This window comes from Lygodium microphyllum, chromosome 16, assembly GCF_053477565.2.
Source record: "Lygodium microphyllum isolate KBCC chromosome 16, Lygodium_microphyllum_v1.1.10, whole genome shotgun sequence".
In the NCBI taxonomy this organism is placed as follows: Eukaryota; Viridiplantae; Streptophyta; class Polypodiopsida; order Schizaeales; family Lygodiaceae; genus Lygodium; species Lygodium microphyllum.
In genome coordinates this window covers 69,750,073-69,770,363 of record NC_141150.1, presented here as the reverse complement: position 1 = coordinate 69,770,363, position 20,291 = coordinate 69,750,073, and the positions used below count along the sequence as shown (strand labels likewise).

The following is a 20,291-nucleotide window of genomic DNA, read 5'->3' as shown; positions in this document are numbered from 1 at the left end:
TGGCAAGAAAACCTAAAAATCATAGCTATCACACCCACAAGTGGTAGTTGCCATGCCACTCCTAGTAAAGATAGCTAAAAGTCTCATCTATGGATGCTACCACTCTCATCAGTGGTATCTACCTGATACTAATCTAATTAATGCTACTTATCAGTCCCATAAGTAGCTACAACGAGTACCAATCTAAGATTTGGTGATCTTAGAAAAGTAGCTACTAGGCTCATAGTAGTAGCTACAATTCTACCTTGTGGGAACAATCTAACCACAAGCACCTACTAGTATCACATTGTAACTACTAGTCTCATAGTGACAGCTACCGGTCTATCCTCATGAGCACAATCAACCACAAATAACTACTAGTGGTAGCTATTAGTCACTCTGTTCTCACAAAAGCAGGCAAAGAGATGTTTGGTTGAGCTGTAAATATGTTGTGTTGTCTATGCAAACAACTCACAACCTTGAATACCTGCCATCATCTTCTGAATCACTTAGATTTGAATCAAAGAAATCTAACTGTTCTTGAATGGACCAATCAAAGTGAAATGAAGGCCTCAAATGGAGACCCACAGAGATAAATGCAGAAGGCATTCCTAAAGAAGCCAGAAACAGGACAATCCTGGAATTCTGTAAGTTTTTGGCCAGCATGTAACAGCTGGTCTGAAGATCCTCAAAGATAAAAATGCATCTGAGAACCATTGACCAAGTTTTGTGCCTGACCATCTGATTAATTACTTTAGTCAGAAATTTCTCTACTTGACGAAAAGTGCAAAAGACCATCCTTCCAATTGAAGTTGGACCCACAATCTCATATTCTCTACTTGTCTTGTATACAATCTTTCCTATACTTTGGTAACAGTTTTCTCTGCTTCACAATAAGTGTACAAGACCATCCCTCCAATTGAAGGGGTCCAAGATCTCACATTCTCCACTTTTCTTGTATACGCTCTTTACTGTACACCTTGTTTGGGTAAGAGCTTGTTCTGCTGCCCTTGCAATGCTGATCGTACAAGCAGCATTTTCTGCAGTTGCTTCAAGTTGGGGACATAAGCACCCGCTAACGTTCTGCAGGATTTTGACAACAATACGTTAAGTTCTGAGTCTGCCGCATACTTGCAATAAACTGTCATAAAAAACACATTTAATTGTTTAAAGAAACAACTTCAACCACAGCTCAGGCTTCCGCCTTAAAAGAAGCACCAGAGAACAATTCATTCCTGAATTGGAGATGTTTAGTGATCAAGTTGATGAGATGTGAAAAGGATATAGTACTACCAACCTATTCAAAGGACGTGGAAATCATTAGCTCTTTTCATTCCCAAAACTTTCAAGAGTTTGCTGTGATTGACATTGAGACATGGTCAAACAGACGTCCATTGTGTCAATAATCACATGAATGACACATATCTACAAAAACACCGAACCCCATGATGAGAATCTTACTGAGTAATTATTCTTCCTCATATTATAAAGATGAGTATAAAAAGGTAGAGCTAACAGGTTATATAGAGACAAGTCTAGAGAGGTACAAAAGGCAGATTATACCTCATTCAGACAAGTCTAGAAAGGTAGAAATCATCCATACATTTGTTCGAAGAAAAGCCTCCATGTGAGCTCTCCAATGGTGAATGTACAAAAGAATTGAGTACGCTTGAGACTGAAAGAATCATATGTTGGAAGTAATGAAATGGCTGATTTCAGGTGCTACAACCAATGGTGACGAGTGTCTCAAAGGTGATGAATGATAGCCACTTCCCATTTTCAGAAACATTCTCCAAGTCCTGCTTTTTAGCAGCTTTGCTTGAACAGTCTATGTTTCAACCAGTAGCACTTCATTGATTAACACAAAGGATGTCACTAAGCACAACAAGAAGCTACTGAGGCCCATGCGTGGACAGTAACCTTCTTTGTTGATTGCAGCCAAATGTTCCCTCCAAGACTTTTGCTGTAGACCTCAACTGAGGAAAGGAACACAACAAAAGCATGTGCAGAAACCTTGTCCTTAGACAGAAAGAGGTTTAAATTTCCTCTAGCTCAAAGTAGCCATTCTATGCATCTCTTTCCTGTGTACAGCTGCTCTCATCAGTAAAACTGCTTGTTCTAGTCAAATCCTTAGCAAGCAACTCCTCGCTAAGCTTTTTCAATGATGAACAAACTAGCTCTTTGATTTGTGCCTCTTGATTCATGTTAATCAGCTTTTGAAGAACTTTGGCAACTCCACAGATTACCACTTCATATGAACCACCAGATGCTTTCCAAGGTTCTGTAGTTAAAGCTTGAACCCACCTCCAAGGAGCAAGAAATTCAGTAACAAAAAGACTAACTTTACAGATTCCATGTTTCGTGAGAGATTCCCACATGGAGACAATGCCTAGCATTAGCCCACCTAACTGATTGATCATCAAGCAGTCTGGTTGCCCTTCTGTTGAATTTCGGCTGCCTGTCTCACTTTCAAGTTGAACAGATACATTCAGCTTCTCAAGATCATTATGCAGCTCCACAGTTTGACAAAACGTGTTGAATCCATACTTCAAGCCCACAATCAAATTAGTAACTTCAGTATGTGAGGAAGTAGAGGAGCATTCCTTCAGTGAATCTTGCTTGTATCCAAAGGCTTCAAATGGCAATAAAAGGCAGAAGTGAATGGCTAGGGCAATGCAGCGCTGAGCTAATCCTCTTTCTATTCTGAACTGAGTTTCAACATCAGTGTTATCTAAAAATAGCCTGAACTCTGAATCAATAGTCCTTGACAGCACTGGCTTGTCTGACTCAAATTGAAAATGTGCATGAATGTCTTTTAAACCGTGTTGTACAAGTGCATCAAAACCACCTGCAGGTATTCGTCTGCTGTCCAAAGACAGCATTCCTTCAATGGCAGTACAGACTGCTGCCAACTTTACACGCAATGCATGCCTTTGGTCATCAATTGTCTTCTTGCTAGAGCAATATTCACACACCGCAGCACAACAGCACAGGACTCTACTAAGAAGGGAACTAAATTGGCATTTCTGTTCAAACAGAAACTTGCTAACATCGTCAGTGTCTGCCAACACATTAACAGATTGTTTGTTGTTGAAGAAGCTCAGTTCATCAGCAGTCTCTTTTCCTTCAAAATAAATGTTCTGAGGACCCAAAGTCCCTGTATTCGAACTATTAGTAGTAGTGTTTGTTTTCACCTGAAACCCTTTTTCTTTCATGTTGACCTTTGCAGAATTCTGTAAATTTCGTCGCCATGTCTCCACTTCCAGGGTGATGTGCTTACGTATATCACATGAAATATTTGCGAGAGTTTTCTTGCATGCTGCTGAGCCAGCTGCATCAGCTGCAATCCCTGCAATACAGTGCCAGCTTCATGAATGGCAGGCTAATAAGTTGGTTGTTAAGAAAATAAAAAGGATTAGCAAGGACCCACTTGCAGCTATCCCAAGAACATATGGAGCTTCATCTGGTGCCGCAAGAGCAGATAATGCCTCTGATGTTCTTTCTAGAGTGTGCTTCTTTGCATATTCCATGCCAGGGCCCAATGCTTCCTGAATAGCAGTTGTGATAATCTGGATAGAAAGGTGCCATTAAAAAAATTCAGTTTACACATTCAAGTAGCAGATGAAGGGACATATGCACATGAAAATGATATTGAAACCTACATTCTCAATCATTGCTTCAGCTCCATTTTCTGCTTCATCCAAGTACTCCTTGCTCAAAGTAGCTTGCCTATTGTGAAAAACAGTTGAATTCAAAACCCTCAGGGCTTTCTCTAAGGCAGGGGGAACACTTTGCAAGGAAGCTGCACGAGCAGCATTGACCGCCGTTGTATCAACAACAAAGTCCACTAGCCTTTGCAACTCTGGTCGTTGTCCAAAGAATGTTTGCTGTTCATAATTAATGTTTTCTGGTCAAAAATCAAAGGAGGCAGAAATTCTTAACTTGAGCCATAAAAGACTGTTAAATAGGGTGTACCTGCAGCTTTAATTGAAGATAATGATCAGCAATTGTAGAAGGGTCTTCCAATTCATGCTGTGAACTCTTAGAGTGCTGCACTGGTGTGATTTTCCTGAGAGACTTCCCTGGAACAACACTGGATCTCTCTCCATGAGAACCAACTTGTTGGTTCTTGTCATCCGTAAGCAGAACACGTAGATCCTAGTAGAATGGTGGCCACACAAATCTTAGTAGAAGGAACAGAAACAGATGGACATGTACAATCTGGTATCCAGCTGCTGACAACAGGGCTACATTAAACAAGACCTACTCACCACAAGCATCGAACAACAGTGCTGTATGTAAAAACCATCAACCACACCAATCATTCTATCAAGTCCAGAACTTGCTGTTTTAAGGCTGGAATCTTCTACATTCTCTATGAACTGAACAGGTTCAGGTGTCTTGTGATAGGAGGTGACATTATAAGTTGGGATATCCATGAACTCAAAAAACTTGTCTAATAAAGCAAGTATACACAAGCTAGCAACCTGCAAATGTAAAAGGTAGATAATTACCTTGTTTACAGTTGGCTTAGATATACAAAGTAATGCAGAATACAGTTTGGAAAGGCAATAGAATAGCACATACTCCAAAACCATCATTCTGAGGATCCAATAAGGGATATTCATAGAGTTTTTGCAATGCAGTGATTGATCGTTGAAAAAATGGCAATGACAAGATGTGCTCATCAGCCTGTGAGCAAGGAGATTTCCAGTCAAAACACAAGAGAAGGCAACAACCAGATAAATTTCATACATTCTTTATAGAAGTAATGAAGAGAAACTTTTCAGGATGCTAGTGATCAGTACCTTGCTTAATCGAAGATAATCAAGAACCCATGGTAAAGTAAGTAGGACAGTCTCATTGGCAACAGCATTCTCTAATATCTCCACGACATCAATTGGTGGGTCAGTTCTATACAATCCCCATTCACAGCCTTCACCAGATGTACCAGACAAAGGTACTGCTCCAGCTCCAGGGAAACAACAAAGAAACCTGGCACCCAAAATGTAAAATTGGAAGGTAAAAAACCTAACAACAGCACTTGCAACTGAAATCACATGATCACACTAAGCAAAATTCACTCACCCAAGCAAACCAGCTAATGCTTTCAAACTGAGAACTCTCTGTGTTAACACAGAAGCTATTTCTGCAGCATCCCGAGAGTGTCTTGGCAGCCTGCATGCTTCACTATTAAAATTGAAGGATGGGCTTTATCTGTTACAAATATCTATTCATAAAAGGTGATGGAAAAACCATTACAGGCATCTGCTCATAAATGTTATTTCTTAATAGGAAAGAGAAAATATATTGCAATTACTGTGTCAATTTGCATAGCCTGGATTTCACACCCCATATCATTTGCACACTCAAGCGATAGCTGTCTGCAGCCTCTATTATCCAGATATAAACCCATAATGTCTGTGGGAAAAAACTTGTGAAGTCTGATACCAAGCCTGTCTTCACACTAGTATCGCTGTGAGTCTGAGGAGACAGCCGCAAGATCCCACCAATGCATTTGTAGTCAGTTGAACCATTGGCTTGATAGCCACTGCCCTTGAATGTTTGAAGGCTTGCCAATGTATTCCTACTTCCCACAGTCAAGCGGTCATGAAGCCTCTGCAACTTTGTAGGATCTTGTCTAGCAAGCCCACTAACCACTGGGTCTGTCTCTCCACACATAGCAACCTGGATAAATATTAGAAGAGAATGACATATGTACTCACGCACATGTTCATAACCTATTTCCTAAACCTATCTAGTCAAAGAAATCAAGTGCCTGCAACATTCCACAGCAACCACAATGAAGTTCTCCAGGAAATGCATTATGAGTATGCTGATACATTCCTCATGAGTCAGATTAGTCTTAGTCCTCTCCACACCCGTCTGCTTCAATCCTTGCACTAAACACTAAACGCATAGGTAAAAAATAATAGCTGGATCCCTATTTTACACATAATGCTAGAGACTTAGTCTTGTGCAAGTCAAAATAATGAAGTTTCAAACAAACAATATTCATATCTAGGTTCTTTTTATCCAGTTACTGAATCATGTGATGGCTACCCAGAAATCATTGAGATAACCACTTGTACCATTTCTGATCCTGATAATCTGACCCTTCACCTTGAATATTATACCCCTATCTAAAAATCTTGAGAAACTAGCACCTTGTCTCGACTGCTCAAATTGACCTCACACTATATAGGGGCACTGCTAGAATGCACAGTTAGCTCACCTGGATAAATTGCTGCAGGAACAAATCTGTAACAAAAAGATTCATCAGGGAGTTCCCAACGCGTGAGAAATTGCCTACTTCCCAGACTTTCAAAGAAAGTTCACTGCTTACACAGTGAGCAAACAAAATTTGATACAAGTACCTGTAAACCAATGGTAATTCTCCACCAGCAGAAGCATCATAAGGCTTCTGACACCTTCCTGTATCTTGGAAAAGCAGGCCTCAACATTAAAACCAAAGGCATTTTGTGAAGAGACAGCCTCACGAATAATTGCATAAAAATGGTCCCTGCAAAGCTCGCGATTATTGTATAATTTCTGTGACTCCTGTAAGGAAGAGAAAGCAAGTGAGCACCATTATTTATGAGTAAGACAGTGAAAAGTATTTTGCACAATTAAAAGCTATCCCAACCTACACGACTTTTAAAGTTGTTTCTGGAATCCCTTGCTGCAAGGAAAGGTAAGGAGATAGGCATTCCAATCACTTCTTGCCTTTTACATGGTTGCAAAGACAAGTCAGTTGATAAGTATGATGGAGCATTTTGGGCATTTAAAACTTTATATGTTTTAAATGAATGCAATGCTGCTGCTTGTTGACTAGCCAATGATCCCTTAATCTGTTGAAGTAAGGAAGGAGAACACTGTGCTATTGCAGGATGCTGGATCAAAGCAGAAAGCAGTTGTTCTCCAACTGCACAAATCAATTCGAAGTTATTCAAAAGTCAGGACATCCCACTTAAGAAATCCAGTTTGGAATAAATATTTGTCTATTAAACACACCAGAGTCTAAAACTCTTCCCAACTGTTCCATCACGATACAGGCATAAAAGATGCAGTTGCTAGCACTATGAAAAAGCCTTTGATCAAGATTAGCATCCCCAAACTGCTGCTCAGTTGACTGGCCTGAGCTTAACAGCCCAAATAAATATCCCAGCTCTCCTATCAGTGAAGGGACAAGTTTTGATTTTATCAATTTGGCATGCACACTTCCAAACCTCATAAGCTTCATAACAGTGCTGTCAAGAAATCGAATGGGCTGAACATGTGTGCATACTGGAGTTGAATCCTTAGCACAGTGAACTGACACTGTAGCGGCCCTATTGGAGGTCTGGTTCCCTGTTTCGAACTTCTTTTGCTTTGCTTTGGCCTTTTTCTCAAATCTTTGCATCAAGGCATCCATATCCACTTTTAGAGGTGCTGATCTAGATGTAGAGTGTCGCATCTGATCTGGGTTAGAAGGCCCCACTTTTGCAAGGGCAAACGCACTGTCAACAACTGGATTTTCCATTCGCGTGGGATTAACTCGGCGTGTCTGAAGAACAGAAAAATCATTTTGTCACTGGCAGCAATGCACATCAACTTTGCAGCAGCAAGACACTGTATAAACCAATCTACTAGCTTCAGTATTTTCTAATCTGCACCTGCTAATATACAATAAACCCACCGGCTTAACTCGGAGTTGAACTGACTTCTGAGGATCGTCAGACCTTGCAGATCCCAAGGCTGGGAAATTTGTATGGTATGAATCCTGTGAAACGGCTTCTGTTGATTCTTTGTCCTGAGTATGAGATTTTGCAGTTGGTCTGGGAACATTAACTTTTGTTCTGACCAGATGTTGCTCCGATGGTGCTGAAGAGGCATCAAATTTAGAGAAACTTCTTGAACCCAAACAAGTTTGGTCCTGATTTTCTGTGCTTATATGTTTTTCGCCCACATTCTCTCTGATTGCTTTGCTTTCAGGAGGGACTAGTAGAATTTTTTCGGATTCAGCCCTTAGGTAATCCAAGAATGCTAATGCAAAACAAGTTGGATTGGTTGCCTTAAACCTTTCAATCAACCCATGGATGCTAGCAATCTGCAAACAGTCATTTGAGAGGTTGAGTGGCACAGTGTGAAGGCAGTGTAAATACATCAATAAACAAAGTAGGGGATTGGTTACATAGGGAGGGGAAATAGCAGCATCTGCAATGATTGCTTCCATTGAGAAATGTGCCAGATGAAGTATATCTCACATGTTAGGCAGGAAGTTATGAACAAAAACAGACCCAAAGTGACGGATGTCTCATCAACATCCAAATTAGAATTTGCAAGCAGTCTTGCGTCCCAAAAGCTTCTGAATCGTGATGCCCCCAATACCGATCAACACAATACGGCCAACCAATACAGCTGTCTCTTTACTAGTGCATGGTCTTTCATATCTCCAGGTGACCAGCATTGGGATTGTCATGACACTCCAACAAGCATTGGCATTGGTTTGTTGGCCTGGATCGGCGAATTCTCACTTTGGGATTGTCATGACACTCCAACAAGCATTGGCATTGGTTTGACCTGTCCCAGTGAGCTAAAGCGAGAATTCGCGTTCCACATAAACATACAAGAAGTGACTACTTCAAGTTTCCCCTCAACTATGCGTGTCCACCCTCTACAGGGGGATGCATATCAACAAAGCCGCAACCTAGCATGAAGCCACAAAGAGATACTAATGACAAAAATGAAACAATCCGATACACAAGAGAAAAGACCTGTGTATCGTCACCCGATAGAGAGCCGTCAGGGATCCAATTTAGTAAAGCCGACAGGTAAAGCTCCTTGTGCTTGTTCTCGCCGTGTAAAAGCGCTCGGATTAAGACGAGATTGGCTTCCTGGAGCTCAGCCATGGCCCAGACAATAAACAGCGGGAAGGTGTGTTAACGACAGTTACCGAAAGCGTGCGGAATCCATGGCTGACGATAGTGCCGAGCGTGCTGATGGAAAGCGTCGTGAGAAGGCGCGCCGCTCTCGCTCTCTCTCAAGTTTAAGAAAGCTCGCACGCGCTCTCTCTCTCTCTCTCTCTCTCTCTCTCTCGTGTGAAATGCATCAAGGTATCTTTAGATCGCCCAACTTGCATCGGACAGCACAATGCTGCTGCTCACATGTCATTGTACATTTCCAGGCTCCTAACAAAAGTCCCCACTCATTATCAAATCGGCCCTTACTTTTCAATCTCAAAATTTTAGTAATCTCGATTGTTTACTTTGATTACCCACAAAATTTAGGGCTAGCAAATAAGTTTTTATCAAGAACAACTGGTGCCACCCTCCCTCACCTCCTCACTATAATATCCACTGATGGTATAGAATTAGGGATATGGGATGCACATGCAGAGACAAATCCTGATGATTGTAGGACCATCAAGGTTTCTACTTGTTTTGTGAAAAACCTTACTCTTTTGGTCAAGCTTACCATGTAGTAAAATAAATGCAAGTCGTTTCTATATATTTGCTTTATTTGGGACATTCGAGCAAATATTTAGAAACAACGCAAGTTGTTTCTATATATTTGCTTTATTGGGACATCTAAGCCAGATTCAACAATGGCTCAAGCACTTAAAGATCTGAAGGAGGCTTTTGTCAATCATGACAGGCATGTTGCCAACAAGGTAGTACCTCAAGTGGTTTGATTGTGTGGGAATGTACATGGGTGCGTGAGTTCAAACCTTGGCCACACCTCCGAGGCATCTTTCAAATTTTAAGCCTTTCTCCAAAATAGAAATATATAAAAATGATAGGCATGTCAACATATGTGAAGAGCATGATAAAAGGTTCAAAGATGGTAAAAATGCTCCTAAAGCTTTCAAGTTTGAGATTCAAAGTACAAATATTCATTTCTATGTACCTATTGGCACAACTTACCCTAGAAAGACATTGCGGGGATTAACAATAAAAAATTATCCACAATGTAGTGGATGGCTATCTATATAATTTATAAGCAAAAACAAGATAGGCTAAGTTATGGAGATCCCCTAATTTAATTTTTCAGCCATTCTAATAAATAAGACTATAGTTAAAGAAGGGAGAAGATGAGGGCTTTTAGAAAGTAGTAGATGAGTTTAAGAAGGTAGTGGTTGATGCATGGTAGACATATCAACACATTGCACATTATATGGTAAGGTATTTGGTGATTCTCAAAAACTCACACTTTATATTTATTTATTTACTAAAGACACATTTATACGGTAGGCCATTGATTGAGTTTCAATAGATTCTCTTGCAAAGTGTTATGGAGATAATAGACAAAGCCAAGTAATACTTGACAAGGTCAACAACCTACACCTGCATAATCAAAACCATTTTGTAGATTGATTTCTTGCCACTTGTGGATGCTATTATCAAACTATATTCTCCTTCTAGATGCTCTAATTAGCGAGTGTCCAATTGTCTTCAAGCTACTTGGTTGTAAAAATGAGTTTCTACTGGTCAAGAAATATCCCTTCCTTGTGTTTGATCATTGCCTTGAAATTGTTGATGGTGTTAGAACTCTTCACATCTAGAACGATGCTACTCTTATGGAGTGGATTTCTTGCTTGGACAACTACAATATTAGCTTAGACTAAAAGATCATCCAAGCTCTTGAAACATGGAGTACGTAATGATATTACTTCATCTTTATCAGAGTTAAATGAACTAAAAAGAGTAATGGGTTTGGAGGAGGAGATGGATGATGGAGGATGAATGCTGGTAACAATGAGGACAGCAAGGGGTGTGATGCTATTCGTGGAACACATTGCAGCTAGGCATGCGAATCTTCAAAGAACTCTTATAAAGGAGGAAGTCTCTTTGCTTCTCATATTGCCTACTAGTTTTGAACTGAGTAGTTCAGGAGTCATAGACAAAGATAGCCATACCATTATTTTGGTGCTCATTACTCTCCTGGGAAATGTAAGGTATAGGTACAATTATAGATATTCATTGCCTAGGCTATTGCAACCAAACATTATTGGTTCCCATAGAAATGTAACACTAGATGAAGTATACTCTCCTTTTGGATGATGTAATCAAAGTGTACTCTTTTTCTAGATCTTGTAATTAGTGAGTGTTCAAGGTACTTGATTGTAGTGCATGGACTCAAATGTGATGGCAAGTAGCCCCACAGAGGTAGACTTCTGTAATTTGCATTTGCAGACCATACAACTAGAATGCTAGGATACTTAATGACACATGTTACACAAGGCTCTTCAAGCAATTATAGTCGCACAACATGATGCTAGTTGTACCGATACATATATTTGTAGTAAGCAACCACCGCAGGTGACAATGTGATGGAAGGTAGTGGTATGATATTGATGTTAGAATATCAAGCTCATTTATGTGTGTTGACCGCCGACATGAGCTGGACACAGCTAGTCTAGCCATAGTAGTTAGGTACATTAAATAAGTCGGTGCCACTACTGGTGTGAATGTCTTATGACCTTAGGTTGTACTTTCAATATAGAGTGTTGAATGAATAATGAAGTAAGTGAGAGGAAGCATGCTGCTTCACTCTGTCTGACATCTATCTGCCTCTATGAATTTGAACATGGTATCAGAGCCATGAATCGGCAAAGACTGGGTGCCTGGGAGTGCGGCATTGGACTTACAGGAGCTGAAGTCAAAGGAAAGGTCATTCTTCTTCAAATAGGCTGAAGCCATTGAACAATGGAAGGTATGCAGTGTATGGTTGTATGCTCAATGATCAAAGGCATTATCAAAGGCTTGTTTGTAGCCTTGAGAGGGTTGTGTTGAGCACCTTGGAGTGCTTCATTGTCATGATTAACAAGATCGTGAGCTGTGCTGCCCCCCCTACCAGTCTGCGCTATTGTTCCAGGTCCAGATTCACATCCTCCAGCTTCAAAACGAGACATTAAGCATCTTATACATGCTCTATGAAGTGTATGCTGACTCTAGGGTGTGACCTTGAAGGTCTGACATGTCAATGGAAGCTTGGGTGATGAGGCATGGACTGCTATGCAGGTATACAGGTCTGAAGCTAAATGTACACTGCTGAATACAGTGATTTACATCACTGTTTTGATCCTGAAGAGCATTTGAAGCTCCCTAATATGCTGGGAAGATTGCATTGCAGACAACACAAGTCAAGAAGTCATATGTACTTGATGTGAAGTACTTGAGCTGAATTTTCTCATTAAAATATTCAGATCTAAGAATTGTTTCACTGCTGAAAACTATCATATACTGTCAGTGACAAGCATTGGATACTACTGATGCAATACATGTCATTTTTAGAGCTCTATCACCTATGAGAGCTGTCATATACATGCTAGATGTATGGAGGCTTGAAACATGCAATGAGCATCATTGAAAACTGAAGTCTGGAGCTGAAGTAAATGCAGACATATTGTCTTGGTCAAGTACAAATGGTTCATGAAGTTTTATGCTTTGGTCAGTGAAAACAGGTTGCCTATGTATACCCAGATGCTCATGTATTGACCTTGTCATTACGAAGTAAATGTATGACATGATTGGAAGACAGTTTGGGGCTGATTGGAACTTGATATGCTGAACTTTGGTTGACTGCAACCTGCAACTGAATTTGTTGACACTTGTATGTGCTGGTTATGCACTGTTCTGTGACTCTATGCTTATGTCATGACTGCCAAGTGTACTAGCAGCTATCTGGGAGGTTTTGGGACATGTGTGACATGATTACCACTCAGTTTTGAACTTGAAAGTGCTGCTGATTATTTACAGTTTACAGTTTTCAGACTGCATGAATTTACCCTGGCAGTGAGTTTACCAAAGCTCAAGCTGAAGCAAACACATAGCTTATGTATTGACAGTGATATCTACAGTTGAGACCACTTGTTTGTGGGTTGTTTTGGGGTGCTAGTAGGCTAAAATACCCGGGTTTTTTTTCTGCAATTTAGTGCAGAAAACTGTCATAAACAATTCCGGGCTGAAGTCGAGGGCTGAAGTCGGACAAGTTGTCTTATTGGCTTGCAGGTAGTCAGGCAGTGTCTATAAAATGGCAAATGTTGATAAAACGGACAACATAACCCAGATTGTGGGGGAGAAGCTTGATAGCAATAATTATGCCATCTGGAAGTTTCGAATGGAAAACTTCCTAATTGGGAAAGGATACTAGGACTTAGTGACATGTGTTGGGGCTGAACCTGAACTTCTAGATTGGAATCCTACAGCTGATCAAAGACGAGCGCATCGAGCTTGGACGGAAAGAGCTCGCAGAGTTTTACATTGGCTGTCATTATGTATCTCGGATGCTATGGTGATGCAGATCATGAACTGTAAGAGCCCAGCAGATGCATGGAACATATTGGTCAAATACTATGGCACAACCACAAGTGCCAGGAAGATACAGTTGAAGCAAAAATTCAACAACATGGACCAGAAGAGCAGATCCATACAGGATTATGTCACGGAGGTTAAGACCATAGCAGATCAGTTGGCATCTGTTGGTTCACAGGTTGAAGATGAAGATATGGTTGCAGTGACCTTAAATGGATTGGGTCCTGAATACAAGTCTTTTGACACTTCAGTGTCTGTGCAGGCTGAAATGCCTGACTTTAATGAGCTGGTTGCATTATTGATTCATGAAGAAGTGAAGCTTGGCTTAGCTACAGGGTCAAGCGGTTCAAAGAATAAGGATGGAGTTTTTTACTCGAATCAGCGCGGTCGTGGCAGGGGTTATGGATCTGGCAGAGGAGGCCAGCAGAATGAATCCTATGGTACTCAAAATCAGCAGTCATCAAATGTAAGAGGTCGTGGAAATTTTCGAGGCAGGGGGAGATCTAACTCCCGTGGTAGAGGCTCATGGCAGCAGCAGCGTCAGTCAGACAATCCAAACAAAGACAAGGATTGTCATTATTGTGGCAAGTATGGGCATATTGCAAACAAGTGCTAGAAGAAGCAGGGGAATCAGAAGGGTAAACAACATGGACACTATGCTACGTCCAGTCAGGCAGATGACTCTGGTGATAGACTGTTTGCCATGCAATATGTCAAAGATAAGGCTGCTGAAAAATCATCTGATGATGTAGTGTGGTACATTGACTCAGGGGCATCGAATCACATGACCCCTCACGGTGATTGGTTCACTGATATGGTGACTGAAAAGCATGGCTATGTATGCATAGGTGATGACACGCAGCATAGCATTGAGCATAAAGGCAAAGTGCCTCTAGTGGTTCATGATGGCAGGAAGAAAAATCTGCATGATGTCTTGCATGTCCCTTCAATTACGAAGAACTTATTGTCTGTTGGGAGCAGAACTTGCAGGTTAGATTCAATAAGCATGGTTGCTTTATTGAAGAGTTTGGCAATGGCTGCAAGTTGATAGATCATGGTCACAGGAACGGCAGAATGTTTACTCTTGATGCTTCTTTGCTAGAGCTGAATTCAGCTATGTTTGCTCATGGTTCTGGCACTGTTAGGGATTTGGAAATCTGGCACAAGAGAGTGGGGCATGTCAATTTGCAAAGGCTGCAAACTATGCAGAAGAAACAGCTGGTTACAGGTTTACCCAAATTCCGATATTCAGATATTGGTCATGTATGCGAGGCTTGCCAGTTTGGTAAGCAGTCTCGATTGCCGTTTGTCAGGCATGTAAGGCAGAGTACACGTCCTTTGCAATTAGTGCACTCTGATGTTTGGGGGCCATCTCATAATGCCTCTATGGGAGGTTCTAGATATTATGTATCTTTCATTAACGACTACAATCACTATACCTGGCTTTTCATATTGAAAACAAAAGATGAGGTCTTTGCTGTATTTCAGTAGTTCAAAGCACAGGTTGAGAAGGAATTTGAATGCTACATCTCTTGCTTGAGATCCGACAGTGGTGGGGAGTATGTATCAAATGAATTTGCTGATTTCTTGGCTGAAAATGGCATTCGTAGGCAGCTAACCTGCAGCTACACTCCGCAGCAGAACGGAGTAGCTGAAAGAAAGAACAGGGTTCTGATGGAGGCTGCTAGGGCCATGATGAATGAAAAACATATGCCACTTTATTATTGGGCAGAGGCTGTTACGACAGCTGTATACATTCTGAACAGGACTCCCACTGCATGTATTCATGATATGACACCGTTTGAGAGGCTTTATGGCTACAAGCCTGATATAGGTCATATGAAAGTCTTTGGCTGTCTTGCTTATGTGCATATTCCAGATGAGAAAAGGAAAAAGCTAGATCCAAAAGCGCATAAGTGTGTTTTCATTGGGTATTCGTAGGAGAAGAAGGCATATAAATGCTATGACCCCTCTACCAGGGAGACTTTGGTGAGCAAGGATGTCATCTTTGACGAGATGGGCTCTTGGTATATCTCACTAGTTGTTGCAGTGCCATCTGATATGCCTTCCACTCATGTCTCTACAGTTGATTTGCAGTAGAGCACTGCTATGACAGGACCTAGCAGTCAGACAGTATCCCCATGGACAGGGAGATTGAGGAGCTCACCATCCACTGACACCAGCATGTCAGTGAGGGGGAGACATGATATCTTGGACAGCAAAGGAAAAGAAAAAGCTACTGAGGATGCATCTGGTATGATGACACCTGGCAGAATTACTTCCGGCTATGAGTCTGTTGATACTCTGGACAGCGAACTTAGTATTCCGACTGTCTATACGCCTGGCACAAGGCAGAGCAGGTATATTCCGCCTCATGAAAGAGGGGAATCGAGTAGTGCACCACAGCTTAGACGATCACAGAGGGTCAGATACCCTGTTGACAGGTTGACATATAGTGGCTACTCTGCAAAGCATTATGCTTACATGACAAAAGTAATGGAGATTAAAGAACCAGGTACATATGCTGAAGCTGTGAAAGATGAGAACTGGTGCACAGCCATGGATACAGAAATGCATGCTTTGGCTAAAAATAAGACATGGGATTTGGTACCTTTGCCTGAAGGGAAAAAGACCATTGGCTGTAAATGGATCTATAAGATCAAATGCAAATTTGACGGCTGTGTGGAAAGGTATAAGGCAAGGTTGGTCGCAAAGGGATATGCCCAACAGTATGGGCTTGACTATGATGAAACATTCAGCCCTGTTGCCAAGATGGCAACTATCCGTACTGTGATTGCTTTGGCTGCTGCTAAAGGCTGGAAATTGCAGCAGATGGATGTGAAAAATGCCTTCCTCAATGGTGACTTAGCAGAGGATGTTTACATGGATCAGCCGGAAGGGTATGTTCACCCTGATTTTCAGCATTATGTGTGCAGGCTGAAAAAGGCACTGTATGGGCTGAAGTAGGCTCCGAGAGCCTGACATGCTAGGATCAGCAGCTACTTGCAGAGTCTTGGTTTTGCTGTTGGTAGGGCTAATCACAGCCTCTTTACAAAGAAGACTGACAGTGGCTTGGTAGTGCTAGTCATATATGTTGATGACTTGATAATTACTGGAGATGATGACATGGGAATTCAGCATGCAATGAAGATGCTGATATCTGAATTTGACATGAAAGATCTAGGAGATTTGAGATATTTCTTGGGTATTGAGGTTGTACCAGCTAAAAATGGTTTATGGCTGATGCAGAAGCACTATGCCATGGAAATGCTTAAGAAGTATGGCATGGCTGAATGCAAACCATTGGATACACCTCTTCATCAGAATGTCAAGCTGGACATGAACACTAGGGCTGAAGTAGAGGATGTGACTATGTACAGGCAGTTGGTTGGCAGCTTGATTTACTTGACCATCACTAGGCCTAACTTGAGCTATGTTGTAGGGCTGATAAGCCAGTTTATGCAGAAGCCAAGGAAGCCGCACTTGGATGCAGTTAGACGCATCATGAGGTATGTTAAGTCCACTATAGACTATGGGCTGTTCTATGTTAGAGATAAGCCCTTGACATTGATTGGATACATAGATGCAGATTGGGCAGGTTGCTCATATGACCGCAGATCTACAAGTGGATATGCATTTGGATTTGGTAGCGGCATGATTAGTTGGAGCAGCAAGAAGCAACCTACAGTTGCTTTATCGAGTACTGAGGCAGAGTACAGGGGTGCTGCATTGGCAGCATGCGAGATTTCATGGCTGCTCAAGCTTATGGCTGATTTGGACATACAGGTAGATGCTCCAGTGAAGCTACTATGTGATAATATGAGTAGTGTACACCTGGCTATGAATCCAGTTTATCATGCCAGGATGAAATACATAGAGGTACACTACCATTTCATCAGAGAGATGGTTCTCACAGGACGGGTTGATCTTATGCATGTAAAGACAGAAGAACAAGTGGCAGATATCTTTACCAAGTCCTTGGGTAAAGATAAGTTCTATGGTTTTAGATAGCTGCTTGGAGTTCAGATGCTGTCTTGAGCTTGAGGGGGAGTGTTAGAATATCAAGCTCATTTATGTGTGTTGACCGACATGGACACAGCTAGTCTAGCCATAGTAGTTAGGTACATTAAATAAGTCGGTGCCACTACTGGTGTGAATGGTCTTATGACCTTAGGTTGTACTTTCAATATAGAGTGTTGAATGAATAATGAAGTAAGTGAGAGGAAGCGTGCTGCTTCACTCTATCTGACATCTATCTGCCTCTATGAATTTGAACAATTGATAAGTTGTGTGATGAACTGACTATGTGGTAAACTTAAGGGCTTATTGTTGATGGTGTCAAATGTCTCAAACCTCCAAAACAATGCTCTTTCCAGTGAAGGTCTTCACTTCTTCCTATTCATATTTCTATCTCACTATAGACCATCCAACCAAGATGCCTGCACCATTATTGACATGTATTACACAAGGCTTCCCAAGAAATTGCAATAGGACAACATGATGCCAACTCTACTTATACATATAAGCAAGTGTAGCAAGGAAGCATGATGGAAGTTGTTGATACATATGTTTACAGTTTGAAAGATTGCTATAATCTAAGAGATTTAGGTACATGCCATGAAAATTTGAAATAAACTTGTAGACTATCAAACATCTAGCATGCTTCTATGAGCAAGTTGCGTTTGACATACATATCCACCAATGTGGTGTTGACATGGAACTCCTTCTCCAACCCTTTTTCGATGATTTCTACATGTAGTTCTTGGTTTTTCCCCACAATCTCTAGAGTTAGACAAGCTTTCACCAAGTAGTAAAGATACGCACCAACATCTGCAAGAAATCTTTCAAGTTGCATATGTCAATGGTAGTATACCCTTGGTGTTCGATGTACACATTTCTATTTCTACAAGAACAAGAAGGCTCATGACCAAGGCCATCTTTCTCGAAGTTATAACTATTAACTTTCCTCCAAATTGATGCCATGGGAGCAAAACATCAAACAAAGTCTCTTTACATTTGACTATTTGAAAGGGAAGTGGAACCCAGGAGGAAAAAGCTTGCCGGTGAGAGCTATGGTGGATGGAGAGCAAGAGTAAGAGAGAGTGTGAAACTCAAAGTGGGAACTCCAACAACCACAATGTGTGGCCGGGCCTTCCTTTATTCAGACTGTCACTAAAAGAATAAAGAATAAGGGACTGTGACAGGCGCCCGCCACGTGCAGTGTGCAGTGGCGGGTACTGTCATGTAGTAATACACGGGCGACTAGGTGGAGGCGCGTTTACCCCAACAACCTCCCACTTAAGGGCGAATCTGTCCCAATGAGAGAGAAAAGAAAAGAAAAGACAGTACAACATGTACATGTACAACTGGATAAGGAAAAAAGACATCATCTCATCCAACGCCCATTAATCTCTTGAGGAAGGCAAAGTGCTCTGTAATGAGGCTCTTCGTGAGCAAGTCTACAGGATTTTGCTCAGTCAGAATCTTGACAAGGTCAACAAACCTATCCTCAACGACCTCGCGAATGAAGTGATACCTCACCTCAATATGTTTCGTCTTTGCATGGAAGACCGGATTCTTGGCCAAAAGAATGGCACTCATAGAATCCGAATGCAGTGTAGGCATAGCATCTGTCATACCAAGGTCTGCAATCAAACGGCCTAACCAAATAGCCTCCTTGCAAGTCTCTGTGGCTACAATATACTCAGCCTCTATAGTAGAAAGAGCCGTACACTTTTGCGCCTTGGACATCCAAGAGATAGCCCCTCCAGCATAAGTGAACACATAGCCAGAAGTGGACGTCCTACTATCTGCATGTCCTGCATAATCAGAGTCGGTGTACCCCACGACTCCTATATCTTGGCTGCCATAGAAAATACACATATTTGTTGTGCCCTTCAGGTACCTCATGATACCCTTCACGGCATCCCAATGTTTATTGCCAGGTGTAGCCATATAACATGCCACAACCCCAACTGCAAAGGCAATATCTGGACGGGTGGCTATCATGGCATACATAAGACTGCCCACAGCTGATGCATAGGGAATCTTGGCCATCTCGGCCCTCTGCTCATCTGTCTGCGAACAATCGGCCTGTGAAACCTTCACATGAGAAGGTAATGGACAGCCAATAGGCTTAACATCCTGCATACGGAAGCACTCAAGGACTTTATGAATGTACTCCCTCTGTGATAGAGTAGTCCGTAAGATCTATCGCACGTAATGTGCATACCAAGTACATGAAAAGCCTGTCCCAGATCTTTCATCTCAAAGCTCTTCTTGAGTTGAGCCTTAGAAGCATCTAGCTCCTCATGAGCTATCCCTGCTAAGAGCATGTCATCCACATAGAGTACCAAAATCAGTAAAGAATCGTCATGGGCTTTCTTCGTATACAAGAATAGATCCATAGCACTGCAACTATAGCCCTGTGACTGCATGAATGCATCAAACTTATGGTACCATTCTCTAGGTGTGTGCTTCAAGCCATATAGACTCTTCTTTAGCTTGCACACTGGGTGTTCCCTGCTAGGGTCTACAAAGCCCTTAGGCTACTCCATGTAAATCTCATCATGCAAGTCCCCATGTAAAAAAGCCATCTTGACATCCATCCAGTACAAGTCCAGGTCAAGCTGTGCAACTAAGGCCAAGACTAAGTATAGGGTGGTCATCTTGACCACAGGAGAAAAGACTTCAGCAAAGTCAATACCATGCTCTTGCTTAAAACCCTTAGCAACCAATCGAGCTTTGTATGCTAGCTTGGGGTGTCCAGGGGTACTTTTCAGCTTGTATACCCACTTGCATGGCAAAGCCTTCTTACTCGAAGGCAAGGAAACCAAATCCCAAGTCTGATTCTTATGCAATGAATCAAGCTCAGACTGCATAGCCCTCTCCCAAGAGTGACAATCACCCCTATGCATAGCCTTATCATAAGTGAGAGGCTCTCCTACATCTGTAACTAGTACATAATCCATAGAGGGCGCAAAATGGTCAAGAGGTCGTCTATATCTAGTAGAATTC

The 20,291-nt window shown here is 41.6% G+C and overlaps 1 protein-coding gene across 5 annotated transcripts; it reads right to left on the bottom strand.

The window, feature by feature from the left end:
- Window positions 1–477: 477 nt before the first annotated feature.
- On the bottom strand, window positions 478–9,056 carry LOC148022956 (uncharacterized). 5 transcript variants are annotated; one of them, XM_087695888.1, is made up of 17 exons: window positions 8,736–9,056; window positions 7,658–8,068; window positions 6,994–7,525; window positions 6,630–6,904; window positions 6,357–6,540; window positions 6,215–6,240; window positions 5,300–5,667; window positions 5,068–5,157; window positions 4,788–4,974; window positions 4,567–4,671; window positions 4,251–4,466; window positions 3,955–4,137; window positions 3,642–3,866; window positions 3,410–3,548; window positions 1,543–3,328; window positions 1,277–1,335; window positions 478–1,062 (listed from the first exon to the last, which is right to left on the bottom strand). In XM_087695888.1, exons 1-15 carry the CDS (start codon window positions 8,868–8,870, stop codon window positions 2,046–2,048), a joined length of 4,359 nt encoding a protein of 1,452 aa, XP_087552014.1. In that variant the 5' UTR covers window positions 8,871–9,056; the 3' UTR covers window positions 478–1,062; window positions 1,277–1,335; window positions 1,543–2,045. The 5 variants fall into 5 exon arrangements, with proteins under 5 accessions (XP_087552014.1, XP_087552015.1, XP_087552013.1 ...); XM_087695889.1 differs by having other exon boundaries at window positions 1,583–3,328; XM_087695887.1 differs by having other exon boundaries at window positions 479–1,062; window positions 1,277–1,404; window positions 1,583–3,328.
- Between the last annotated feature and the right edge of the window lie 11,235 nt (window positions 9,057–20,291).

Bases quoted from the DNA above. Each gene is read 5' to 3' on its own strand.
- LOC148022956 (XM_087695888.1), bottom strand. From the start codon at position 8,870: ATGGCTGAGCTCCAGGAAGCCAATCTCGTCTTAATCCGAGCGCTTTTA. The intron at 5,158-5,299 runs GTAATTGCAATA...TGAAGCATGCAG, and splicing joins AGGCTATGCAAATTGACACA to GCTGCCAAGACACTCTCGGG. The intron at 3,329-3,409 runs GTGGGTCCTTGC...ACTGTATTGCAG, and splicing joins TGTTCTTGGGATAGCTGCAA to GGATTGCAGCTGATGCAGCT.